The 12986-nt window shown below is 37.3% G+C and overlaps 1 protein-coding gene across 1 annotated transcript; it reads left to right on the top strand.

The window, feature by feature from the left end:
- Positions 1–864: 864 nt before the first annotated feature.
- LOC137944205 (cyclin-T1-3-like) lies at positions 865–10805 on the top strand. Its single transcript, XM_068789784.1, has 7 exons — positions 865–1049; positions 3481–3812; positions 7368–7449; positions 9162–9296; positions 9567–9742; positions 9847–9995; positions 10093–10805. Exons 2-7 carry the CDS (start codon positions 3574–3576, stop codon positions 10212–10214), a joined length of 903 nt encoding a protein of 300 aa, XP_068645885.1. The 5' UTR covers positions 865–1049; positions 3481–3573; the 3' UTR covers positions 10215–10805.
- Positions 10806–12986: the final 2181 nt, after the last annotated feature.

The following is a 12986-nucleotide window of genomic DNA, read 5'->3' as shown; positions in this document are numbered from 1 at the left end:
ATGTTTTAATTTTTCCGAAGTTAGAAAAAATTTAACATTGTCTTCCCGCGCGTCGTCTTCCTCAGCGGCAGGGCAATGGGCAATGGCGACGAAGGCGACGCTCCGACAATACGCCGAGAGGGAGAAAAGAGGGAGGCCGAGAGGCTGGCTTCCCGTGCTTTGCAACGGAGGTTGAGAGGCTCTGCGACGGAGGTTGAGAGGGAGAGGAGGGAGGAAGGGCGACGGGGGGGGGGGGGGGGGGGGAAGACTCGGCCTCCCGTGCTTTGTGACGGAGGTTGAGAGGGAGGAAGGGCGACGGGGGTGGGGGGGAAGCTACGCGCATCGCGCGAAAAAAATTGATGATTCACAAAATAGGTAAGAATCAACTTTTTCCCATTTTTGCCTGAGCGAATGAAAATTGTGTAATCTCACTTCAATTCAATTCTTTCTACTAACACCATTTTTTTATGAACTATATAATGCAGGAGAAATTCATTCCACTTTATTGTGGACTAACCCCCCCTTTCTGCCATCAAATCCACTTATGCTGTTTGTGGGCCAATCCTGACGCACTCGTGTGATTAGCTGCGTATTTTGCTGAACCAATGGATCCAACCAAGCCTAACTCCGATTATTGGTGACAATTTACAGTAACAAAATGATTATTGTACAAAATAAGTTCAATTAGTGGATCACTTGGACTTCGGGGGCCAAGTGATCGTGGTCACGCGAGGGTCCGAGTGCTCCACCCGAATAAAGATTAGCAGAGGTACGTACCGTGCAAACTAAAGATTAAAAACTTTATTCACCACATCTTTACAAACCATTTACATCACATATTTATACACGAAATTGTAAACTATAAATTTCTAATTGTGGCGGCGTTGTGATTCATGCCGGATATGTGGTCCGTCGGTTCCGGCGGACGGTAGCCTGGTCTGCAGGCTTCTGTTGCCTCAATTACATTACCCTCAAAATACAGCACCGATTATCTTTCGGTCTCTGCTTCTGCTCGGCCAGACGCAGCCGTTCTCGTCTCTATCTTGTATTGAAGCAGCGATCAAGGAGTGGTACCTACGGATTACTGATGTTCAATTTACTTCATTGTCTCCTCTGCCTTCCTCTATCTATTCTTTGTTGTTGAAAAGAAATTGTTCTTTTGTGTTTTGATGTTCTCATTATTTGTTTGTTTGTTTTTTTCTATTATTCTTCGCACTGGTATCAGTACAGCTTGTCAAGTTACCCTGTTTTCTTTGTGAGTCTTGTAATCTTCGGCTTGGGCAATAACAATAGGTATGATCTCTTCGGGTGAGAACTTTCTGGGTTTCTGTTTGAATAGGTCCGTGAATTCTGTGGAATTTGTGCTGGAAAATTTTAAAGGCTTTCCAAAGTAGCTGGGTTGTTGTCGGTAGGGGTTTATGTTAGGTTTTGATTCTCTCTCTCTTTCTCTCTCTCTCTATATATATATAAATATATATATATATATAAATATATATATATATAAATATATATATATATATATATATATATGTATATATATATGTATTTTTTTATCTGTCACTTCTATTAGTAATGCTCAGGCGTACTGCAGACTTAATTTCGGTGTCAATAATGGTTGAACTGGATCTAGTCCGTCTAGAAGTTGTGTGTTTTCTCTTTGAAAGGTTAACATATTTGTTAGGTTTGTTGTCCAAGACAAACAAGACAAACACTGCTTCGCTACTTCAAATAATGCTTGACTATATTGAAGGTAGGTCGTGCAGTTTTTTTATGTAATTTTTATTTTAAAGTTGGCTGCTGGGTTGATTCCTTCCAAAATGACTAGCCAAAGTTAGGAGTTTTCTTCCCAATTGAATTCTCCTCTACACAATGACTTTTGACTTCAATCTCCTGAAACTCTTGGCTTTCTGAACTATGTCAGTGCACGCAGCATGGCTGTTTCTAGGTTCCAGCTATTTCACCTGCTTGAATTCTACCTTTGCAATCTGGTCGTGCCTTGTGCACTAATAGACCTCTTGTTCCTCATTTATTTCTATTATATCCATCTTTTGGCCCTCGATAAAATGCAAATTCGTCATTTTGCTCGCCCATGTCTTAAGAACTTATCATTTTGTTTTGCCATATGCTCCGACACGTAATCCTTGAATTTCCTTGTCAACATTTGTGCTGTTTGCATCTACTCCCTTGTTTTCTTTTCTTGTTTGGTGGCAGTCACACAGTGTTTCCAGCATTAAGATTTAATTTTCAAACTATTAAAAAGTTTATTTTATTTTTTCAAAATCTCCCGTTTGGAATACTTTAATGACACACCTTGCTCGCTTACTGTGCTTTTTTCTACCTTCTACTCCTCACCATTGATGTCTAATCACTCTACTACCGCTTCTCTGTATCTTAGAGGCACTCTTGAGTTTTTACCAAAGATCCTTGCGTTGTGCACCATGCTTCTCCTCAGTCTGGTGTGCTGTAATTTTGGCTGTCTCCTATCCTCTTCTTAGTCCTTGATTTTCTTCCAAATCCGTTTCAAAATTCGCCACTTGTGTCCTACAACTTCCACTTATCACTAATACATGGAAATTTTTGGGAACATCTAGAATGTCTGTTTGAAAGTGTTCATCCAGGTTCATATTCTGCTGGGAAATGAGTCACTCTCCTTCTCATGCACAAACTTCGAGAAGCAAATAATCTTTAACCCTAGCAAATCCAAGAAGTAAATTACCTCTACTTACCTACTTTAATCATATTTTAATGCTTTGGCATTATCTTTTTGTTGTTGCAGGTTACTGTTTTCACACTACTAGGTGCTACCGATTCTGGTGCTCTCCTCATTTACACTTAACATTCTTTTGTTCTCCTCTTGATTTGATCACTTTCTGGAACTTGTTAACTCAGACCAATCTGGATTTAACTACAGTACCATTTTATAAAAAACAGTTTGTTATGTGCTTTTTTTAGGTTTTTTAATAATTTCCTAGTGGAAATTAGGGGTTGTGAGGTGAGAGAAATGTGTGGAGTTAAATATATGAATGTGGTTATTGGGGGCTGGAAGATCCTTCCAGAGAGCAGATAAAGACTTTTTATAGGCTATTCTTGATGACCTCCTCTTGCTCTTCCACTTTCTTACTATAACCAAATTGCAATCTATTGACCACTTACCTTTTACTAGTTGATTTATGATCTGACTATGAACTCGTATAGTGGATCCTATCTTCAACAGATGGAGTTTTATTTTTTATTTTTTAAAAACTTTTTGAAATTCTTATAGACTGATATACCATATTATCTGGTCATATTGGTTTTGCTGGTCTCTGTTACAAACTGGTCAATAGGCTGGTTGATACTTTGAAATGGCATTCTATGCTTGTAAAGAAATGTATCAAATTGGTTTTTTCCTCTACTTGATGTATGGATAGTTATATTGATAACATATTCTTTTTAAGTGCTAATTCTTGTTCTAGTATATTAAGTTGTATTACATTCTTACTGGTGCTGTCTGATGGACAGGAATTCTTGCATTGATGGCTCTTTGAATGAGAAAGCAGTGTTTTAGCGAGACCCCTCTGGATAATTTGTTTTAGTTTGGACTAAAATATTTACATGGCTGGAATGTTATCTGGGGACACTTCACAGCATGAGATGATGGACTGTGAAGCAATTGGTGTTTTCCATGACAAGGTGGAGGTCCATGACCAACGTGGTTCTAGTTGGTACTTTTCCAGGAAGTATATTGAAGAAAATTCTCCATCTAGAAGAGATGGCATTGATTTGAAGAAGGAGACTTATATTCGCAAATCATACTGCACTTTCTTGCAAGATTTAGGCATGCGACTTAAAGTGTAAGTTCCATGCTGATCTCTTTTCTGTATTTATTTGAAGGATAGTTAGAAATGGTTATGGCTGTGGAAGTTACCTGATTAATTCAGTCAAGACGTTATTTTTAAAAGTTAGTTATTTTGGTTGTGTGAGCTCCAAGAGAACAAAAGGGAGGGGGAGAGAGAGAGAGAGAGAGGAGGGGGGGAAGAGGTGGGGACAGATGGTCTCCTCCTCAATAAGATGTTGGAGGGAAACACCTAATTTAGCTTGAACATCTGCTAGGTGATTAGCAGATCTTGGAATGGATTTCCAGTTACATTGCAATTGAATGTTGAACTCCTGTTCAATTATAAACTTTAGACCTTTCTCATTTTGCACTTGGGTGTTAGTGAGATTTTATTTTTGAAGATTCAATGGATCTTATACTGCTTTTGTAAGTTGCATGGATTCTTATTGTGTGTTACAATCAGTTTTAAGTCTTAAATAAAAAAACTATTGCGAGTTAGATATGAATTTACAAAAAACACTAGAAAAGCAATTAGAAAAGGGCCTCATTCGCACCTTCACACCCCCCTCCTCTTTGTTATAGAAGTGGTCGCAGCTGTCCTTCTCCGCTTCCTTTTGCCCACCACTTTGTTACTGGTAGGGGACAAAAGGTTGACCTATAGAAGTGGAGCTGCACCAAAATCCAACAATAGGGTTCAAAAATCATGTGGATTTTCCAAAGTTTGACCTCTCGGAATTGAAGCTCCAATTGGGGTTGTTAAGTTCCTAACAATCTGCAAGGTTGGGATTTTACTAGTTAGGTAAAAGCCTTATCGTATTCCTAGATTTGTGAAAATTCTTAACCTGTAGGCAAGACTTAAAACCCAAAGGTATGAAAGGTAGTTGATTGGAGATCAATTATACGAGTTGATTTCCAAACCTTTGCCCACTGTATCACCCCACCCTTCCACATCGACCTTGCCCCATTCTTCCATTCTTAGGCCATCCATACGATGACCCATCTTTTTTCTTTCCCAATACACCCTTTTAAATAACGTATACTTTTTCTGTCTTTGTTAGTTCAGTTTTTCATTAAAAGCTAAAGGAAATTCAATTTTCTGGCTAAAATTCTTGTTTTCTAAACTACCCTCATGCAAAAGATTTATTTTATATTGTAAATTTTTTATAAAACTTCATATGATCTTATAAAAAGTTAAAAGGGCTATATGGAATGAGTGGCTGCAGGTTGGGGTTGGGAAAACTTGTTCCCGCCCTGTATCTGCACAGATCTTTACATCCAACTGTCCTTGTCCCACACGTAGCAGGATAGGTTCCCTGTTTAATCTGCTTGGTTGTGTCCCTACAGTTATTTGACTAATATAAAAGGAAAAGTACTTCAAATTCCCTTTTCTTGAGCTACATCACAATATTACCACAGTTCTTTTGTTAACTGTTATAGGTCTTTATTTTGAATAACACAATCCAAATTAGAGGTGTCTTTCATGCTCTTCGTCAACGTTTAAAAATCTTCAGTCAGATTTTAGCTCTCCTATTGTTATGAAAGGGGATCAACAATCAGAAAATGGGATAAGTTGGATGTGTCAGAACTCCACTTCTCTGGAGACTGTTCATATTTTTCAATGAGATCTTTGATCTTTGTTAGAAATTTAAAGTCTCTTGACAGAAAATTCCTAGATCTGCCAGTCATGTATTGGATTCTGTTGTTGCGGGTAGTAGTACCTCTCATCAATCTCTTGTTGTTGGGGACACCTGCCCTCTTGTCTCATGAAGCCCTTTCATGCCTCTTTTCCAAGCAATAGAAGTCCTTAAAAAATTGTAAGTTCAAACTCTTTGTAGTATAGTTATATATAAACACCATTGGCATGACGTTCAACATTTTTTGCTTATTCACTTCAAAACTAGAACTTGAGTTGTATTTGGTCCTTGAAGAGGTCATTCGATGTCATAGTTTTGTTTTCTTTTCTAAGGTTATAAAATTTTCTGAGTTCTAGTCTTAACCAAATCTAGATATGACAGCTGTATTTTCATTTGATTTAGAGATGCTTGTATTGGGCGATGACTTATCCATCTTGTGTTATCTTTTCGGTAAAAGTGAGGTTACTTTTCCTTCCTTCAATTTTCTGGTTGCAATCAAGATTTTATTTTATTTTATTATTTGGTTACTTTATTTTATTTTATTTTTATTTTTTGAGGAACCATGAGGGTGCAATCAAGATCCTTGTCTTGGTCTGATTTTTCTCCAACTTTTTCATTTTCACAACCCTGTTTTTCAATGCAAGTTTTATTGAACATGAGTTGCAAACAAACAGCTAGCGTAATGCACTAACCTTACATGTCTTGAAGTACATCATAGTTTTAGAGGGTCAACAGCCAGACAAGTATCCTTTTGCCCTTTCTCTCTCTCTCTCTCTTAAATATTTAAGCCATGTATTGTGTTGATCAGAAATCAGCGTTCATATTGTATATTCTAAACAGTGGCTTTTGGTCGAGTTTAATTACCTTTTTCAGTTGTAGGATGCATGGATTTGTTTAACCCTTTTGGGTCGTAGTGTGCATGGATTGGTTAGTGGTTTTTCTTTTTATAAAACGCAATTTTATTAAGAGAGAGAACAAAGAGAAACCTACACAGGGGAGCTAACCCCTAACAACAAGGGATTGCAAGGAGGTTCCCTGCTTGGCCAGAACATCAGCCACAAAATTAGCTGATCTTGGGATGTGAGACCTAAAACAATCAAAAAAGCTAACAATTTCCATAAGGATTGGTTAGTGGTTGACCTTTACATTCCATGACTGTTGTCAGTTTCAGGTGGTATCTTTCATGCTTCTTGTAAGTTTCGCATCTAAGATTCATACTTCAAATGGATGGGAAGTAATATGATATTTGCTGCTACCTTGGTGCATATATGTTTTTTATGTGGTGTTTAGTATTTTGTTACTTGGGCTTGAGCTCACTTTTTTTGTTGTTGCAATTATTGTAGTCCTTCTTTAAAGCAATTATTGTTATTGTTACTATAGTCCTTTGAATGTAATGGGTGTGATGTTTTCATCATGTATCTTGAGGCTTCACATCTGTGAAGGAGAAAGGAGACATCTGAAGGCGGAAGGAGAAGAAAAGAGAAGAAGAATGGAGGAAAATAAAATATGAAGACGTCAATAGAAGGAGCTGTTGTGTTGCTCAGCTCAAGCCATTGGTGTTTAATTTATATTGCAGAAAGTTGATTCCAAATGGCACATATATTACACCCCTTAATCAGTAAACATGAGTAAAAAGTTGCGCTGTGAAGGGAGCGAACAATGTAGTAGTCTACTGATCGCAAAAATAACAAACTGTCCTATTCCAAGTAATCGTTAAATGGTCTTGTCTACCTTTGCCCTGTTTGCGAGAAAAAAAAATGATCTTCATTAAAAGTGTTCTTTATATTTTAATATTTTTCTGTTTCTAAATATTTTATTTTTATTTTTTATTTTTTGTTTAATTTTTGCTCTTTTATGAGTGATTGTTCCTAAAATGCTTCCTATTCTTTTATTTCTTCTTTATGCATCAACATGATGACCTTTGGTTTTAATTGCAGGCCCCAGGTAACAATTGCTACAGCTATAGTATTTTGTCATCGGTTTTTTCTTCATCAATCTCATGCCAAGAATGATAGATGGGTGAGTGTTTGCCTTTAACTTCTATGTCCAGTCAAGTTTGAACATGCTGTTTTTTTATTATGATATGCAAATGTCCTCTTGGTCTTGTCAAGCTAAAATTTGATGGGAACTCTAGAGGAAACCCTGGTCTTGCTAGTGTTGTAATGCAAACAAGGGTTTGCAAGGTGAAAAGAAGAGAAAACGGTCAAGTCATATTGCTTGATTGCTGTTGAAATAAAACTAAATAAGAAAATATCTTAGCGAGGGCATGCTTTGTGTGAGAGAAAAGATAAAGGTGGGATGGATCAAGAGGATGATTCAACCCTAATGGATCCTCAAGAGGATGATTCAACCCTAAAGGATCCTTATATCAAAAGAAAAAAGGCCAGCGGCAACAATTTGGTTTTAGTTGGACTAAGTGTTGAAAAGTTGGAACTGTGAATACTTGAAAAGCTGACAATGGCAAGCTTCTTTAAGGATGAGAAGAAATTCTTGAAAACTCTTTTTCTCAACTCAAAATATGGAAATATCTTTGTTCTCCATGGTCTAATTGGGTTTGTATAGAACTACATTGCAAAAGAATCAGGTCCAACCTTAATTTGAACTTGTCCAGCTTAGAGCTCGTAAAACAGGAAAGTTAAATTGGACATTAATTGACACTGCTAAGGCCACATGGGTTGGCCAAAGTTTTATGCCCTTACACATTATTGACGCTAAATTTAGTAGGTTTACTAACAGAAAAAGTTTCACCTGACTGGATAATGAGATAATTATAACATTTTCTTTAGAAACTGTCCAAACTAAGAAACTTCATGGTGAATTTGGAAAATTGAAACTTCTAGTGCCTTTGCTTTCAACTCATGCCAAAACTTATGTAGGGTAGAATTTCGTTATTCCTCATAACAATCTAAACACAGTGTGCGTATAGACAGGTAAAATTCCTCAAATTCTTAATTGGAATAGAATTTAAGTCTTTTGATTGTTGAGGAAGGACTAGTTATTGGATCCTCTAATCATGAAGGGAGACTTCATATTATGGTCTGCTTAAGGCAGATGACTCCTCAGATCTTTGATCCGTGCCTAATGGAAATTCTGGATACTTTTCCCTTGCATCTATATCTTGGGTATGTGTACCTCATAAGTGAACTTAGTTCTGGATTCCTCTTTCTAGAGAAGGGTTTCTGGTGAATACCTTGTTGTGAACAATCTCCTCCCGGATTAGTCGTATTTGTGAGAGTCTCTTTTGTTGTTGTTCCTCTGTAATTTCTTTGTTCTTTGTTCTTTTTCTGTTTTATTGGTTTGCCTCCTTTCCGGGGTGATTTTCTGTGCTTTCTTTTTTTCTTTCTAACAAAATTAATCCACCTTTTGGAATAAAAATAGTTGTTGACTTGGCCACTTTATTAGAGAAACCAGCAGAAGAGTTGGTTGATGTATGTAATGATTTGGTATTTTTACCTGGACTTTCCATTTTAGTGTGGTTCAGCAAGATGATAATATGCTATGACATCTTATAGATGCCCAGATTAGAGAATTGGTGCAGGTTAAAAAATTCTTTTAAATCAATTATGCTATTTATTTTTCCAACTGTTGTTATAACATTCAAAAAAATAAAAGCTGCTATATAAATTCAGTTGGGTAAGCTAAGTCAGATTGTTTTCTTCTGTGGAAAAATTGTGTTTTCTTTTTCTTGCCAAATCCTTGTCAATAGTTTTATGTCAACATTTACACTGCAGACCATCGCGACAGTGTGCATGTTCCTTGCTGGTGAAGTTGAACAAACACCTCACCCTCTTAAGAATGTTATTCTTGTTTCATATGAGATCATCCACAAAAAGGATCCTTCTGCCTCGCAGAGAATAAAACAGGAGGTATTTGTTTTTATTTTTCCTTTATTTCTTAAGTTTACTTGTATTTACTTTAACCTGAATTCACTTTTCTTGTCTTTTAAGAAGCTCAATTTGTAGGAGTGGATTTTCTATGTTAAATGCTGCTTTAGTTTCAAATTCTTTCAAGAATTTTGTTACTTTCCCTGAAATTTTGTGCTTTTTATTCTCTTTTATTCAGATTACTGTCAAGGTCATTTCAATTAAAATCTTCCTTGAGCTGCTGAGGCTGTTATTCGGCATCCCCTTTTGCAGGAAGTGTATGCACAACAAAAGGAGCTTATTTTTCTGGGTGAAAGACTTGTACGGGCAACTCTTGGAATTGATCTTAAAGTGCACCATCCATACAAACCGCTTCTTGAAGCATTAAAGAAATTTAAGGTTGCTCAGAATGCCCTTGCACAAGTTGCATGGAATTTCGTCAATGATGGGTACGTGACAATGTGCTTCTCCAGCTATTTTTTGTGCTACACTATTCCTTTTTTCTGCCTTTCTTTCTTTGTTTGCTCTATCAAGTTGTAAGTGTGTAATGCAGGCTACGAACAACACTCTGCCTTCAGTTCAAACCTCACCATATTTCAGCAGGGGCCATATTCCTTGCTGCCAAATTTCTCAAAGTGGAGCTTCCATCTGATGGTAAAGTCTGGTGGCAAGAATTTGATGTAAACCCGCAACAATTGGAAGGTATGTTAGATACCTTTTTGCCTATACTTATTGGCAAACATGGTTGGAAGGTAGTCTCTACTGCATACTGACGTTTATTAAATTCCAAACATTACAGAGGTTAGCAATCAGATGTTGGAACTGTATGAGCAGAACTGTGTGAACCCACCATTAGATTCTGATGGGAGTGAAGTTCATTGGGTTGGCTTGACTCTAGAACTTGAGAAGGTCATGCTGTAATACTGTAATATTTTCTCCATAGACTCTATCTGTAATAGACTTGATCTTCCAGAATCCTTCTCCCAGAACTTGAGAAGGTCATGCTCAAACACTGCTTCTGTAATTCCACATGAATGCCTGATATGGACGATTCAATTCCTGATGTGTTCATAGTTGCTCCCAAAGAGTTAAAGCTAAAGAGCAATTATGAGACTTATTGACGCACCATTCAGTTGTGGATAAGGGTCAATGTTCAGACTACATCATCGGCAAACACTTGCACGAAGGAGCTGATTCTTGAATGTAAGGAGTTAGTTCATGTGGATAAGGGTCAATGTTCAGACTACATCATCGGCAAACAATTGCACAAAGGAGCTGATTCGTGAATGTAAGGAGTTAGTTCAAGTGGATAAGGGTCAATGTTCAGACTACATCATCGGCAAACACTTGCACAAAGGAGCTGATTCGTGAATGTAAGGAGTTAGTTCATGTGGATAAGGGTCAATGTTCAGACTACATCATTGGCAAGCACTTGCACGAAGGAGTTGATTCTTGAATGTAAGGAGTTAGTTCATCCTGAAAAGTGCTCAAATACATAGATTTGTTTTTCAATTATTTTTTCAATAGCATGCTCAGGTACATGTATCGAAGCTGATCCTTGACAAATTCCTCAGTGAAACGTGAGACTCACAGTTAATACTAGTTAGACTCGTGACACAAGCACATTGATTGTTGACTCTAGACTTCCACCAAAAAAAAACTTAAATAAAAGAATAATCCCTATGATTTCAAGTCATAAGTAATAAATATGACTATAAAGCATCAAAAGTCAAAAGCAACAAGAACGCCAAGTTGTAAATTTTAAATGATCTCATATGAGATGAAGTGATCAAACATGATAGAATAACTTGGTAACACACTTACCTTATAAATGTTAGATATTAAATTGAACCATATTAGAGGATGAATTGAACCACAAGTTTGCAATTGAGAACGAGTGGTATTTATCCAATTTAGAATAAAGAATATAAATTTTATATGATAAAATAAATATAACATGGGATAAATCTAATGTGATCTTATCTGATAACTAAAGGGATTATATTTATCCCTTATCATGCCCCCTCAAGATAGACCACTAGTTAGAGAGGCCAATCTTGTTTTGTAAGAAAGGGAAGAGCAGCGATTGGGGCAGATAAAATCGCATTGTCAAGTGAAAAGATGTAGGAGAGTAACGATATTGGTAGCGGCTAGGGCAGACGAAATCGAAGAGAACACATCGTTCGATAAAGAGATGTGGAAGAGTAATGACACTAGTAGCGGTTGGGGCAAACGAAATTGAAGAGAACGAATCATTCGGTAAAGATAAATGCAAGAGTAGCAACACTGGTAGCGGCTGGGCAAATGGAATCATGTTGTCCTGTGAAGAGATGTGGAAGAGCAGTGACATATGTAGTACTTGGGAAGAGCAACGACATTGATAGTAGTTGGGAAGAGCAGTAACACTGGTAGTGGTTGGGAAAAGTAGCGGCAATGGTAGTGACTGAGAAGAGCAACGACACTGGGAGTGATTGGGAAGAGCAACAACATTGGTAGCCACTGGGAAGAGCAACGACACTTATAGTGATTGAGAAGAGTAACGTCATTGGTCGGGAAAGAACAGTGGCATTGGTAGCTACTGGGAAGAGTAGTGGCACTAGTAGCGGTTGGGATGATCAGCGGCATTGGTAGTGGCTGGGAAGAACAGTGGTATTGGTAGCGGTTTGGGTAGACAAAATCAGAGAGAATTCATCGTTTGGGTGGTTCAGCTTGGGAAGGTGTGGCAGAGAGTGAGTTACAGGTGAAGTGGCATTGGAAGCGAATAATAAAATTTGGGAGGACGACAAATGCTGAGGGATTGATATGCTCTGATACCATATTAGATATTTTAATGAACCAAATTAGAGGATGAGTTGAACCACACTAGAGGATGAACTGAACCACACCTTTACAATGGAGTAAGGGTGGTATTTATACAATTTAGAATAGAGAAGATAAACTATACATGATAAGATAAATAAGACATTGGATAAATCTAATGAGATCTTATATGATAATTGAAAGGATTATGCATATCCCTTATAAGGCATCAACAAACCCCTTAGGAATCCGTACTTGTTTTATGTTAATTTTTAGCTTAGTTCTTTAAAGATAGTAATTTGGCTTATAGTTTTATTATCGATATTATAAATTATAATTATCCATTTCTAAATTTTTAAATTTAGGATCCCTTTTCCATGATCACGAACAAGAGAAAGAAGAAAGAAAAAAAAAAGAAAAGGGGAGAAAAACTCTCGGGTAGAGCAAAAAAAAATAAAAAGGAAAAGAGTGAGCTGCGCCAAGCAAGGAGAGGGAGAGAGAGAACCAACTCGGGATTGAATGTGTGACTTGATATATTTTGACTTACAAGACCTCTATTTATAGTAGAGAAGGAGGTACAATCCTTATACACCTTATCATTGAATCCTAATTACATTCCAACTCTAACTCTTCAATATAAGTAAGTCTATTTAAACTAAACAACTAGAAGACTAACTTGAGAAGAACCAGGAGTCCTTTATTATTCACGTGCACATAATGGATAGGCCAGCTCATGGCCTTATCCTTGTGGACCCGTCATGATCCTCCAGCGCACCTTGATAAGAGTTCCAACTCGTGAGATCTTTGTAGGTCCCACTTGATCTTCAAGTTTTCTAGATCAATTCAGCTTGTACTTCTTGATTCCTTAACTCGTGCTTGATTTGGGAGAGGACT

The sequence above is a fragment of the Aristolochia californica genome, unplaced genomic scaffold (assembly GCF_029961685.1).
Source record: "Aristolochia californica isolate CCGP_79_NKW_82.1479 unplaced genomic scaffold, dmAriCali1.0.hap1 SCAF_11, whole genome shotgun sequence".
NCBI classification, from domain to species: Eukaryota; Viridiplantae; Streptophyta; class Magnoliopsida; order Piperales; family Aristolochiaceae; genus Aristolochia; species Aristolochia californica.
This window is presented reverse-complemented; position numbering and strand designations above follow the sequence as displayed.

Coding starts and splice junctions, on each gene's coding strand:
- LOC137944205 (XM_068789784.1), top strand. CDS start 3,574: ATGGCTGGAATGTTATCTGGGGACACTTCACAGCATGAGATGATGGAC. Junction 3,813..7,367: donor TTAGGCATGCGACTTAAAGT/GTAAGTTCCATG, acceptor TTTTAATTGCAG/GCCCCAGGTAACAATTGCTA. Junction 9,297..9,566: donor CGCAGAGAATAAAACAGGAG/GTATTTGTTTTT, acceptor CCCCTTTTGCAG/GAAGTGTATGCACAACAAAA.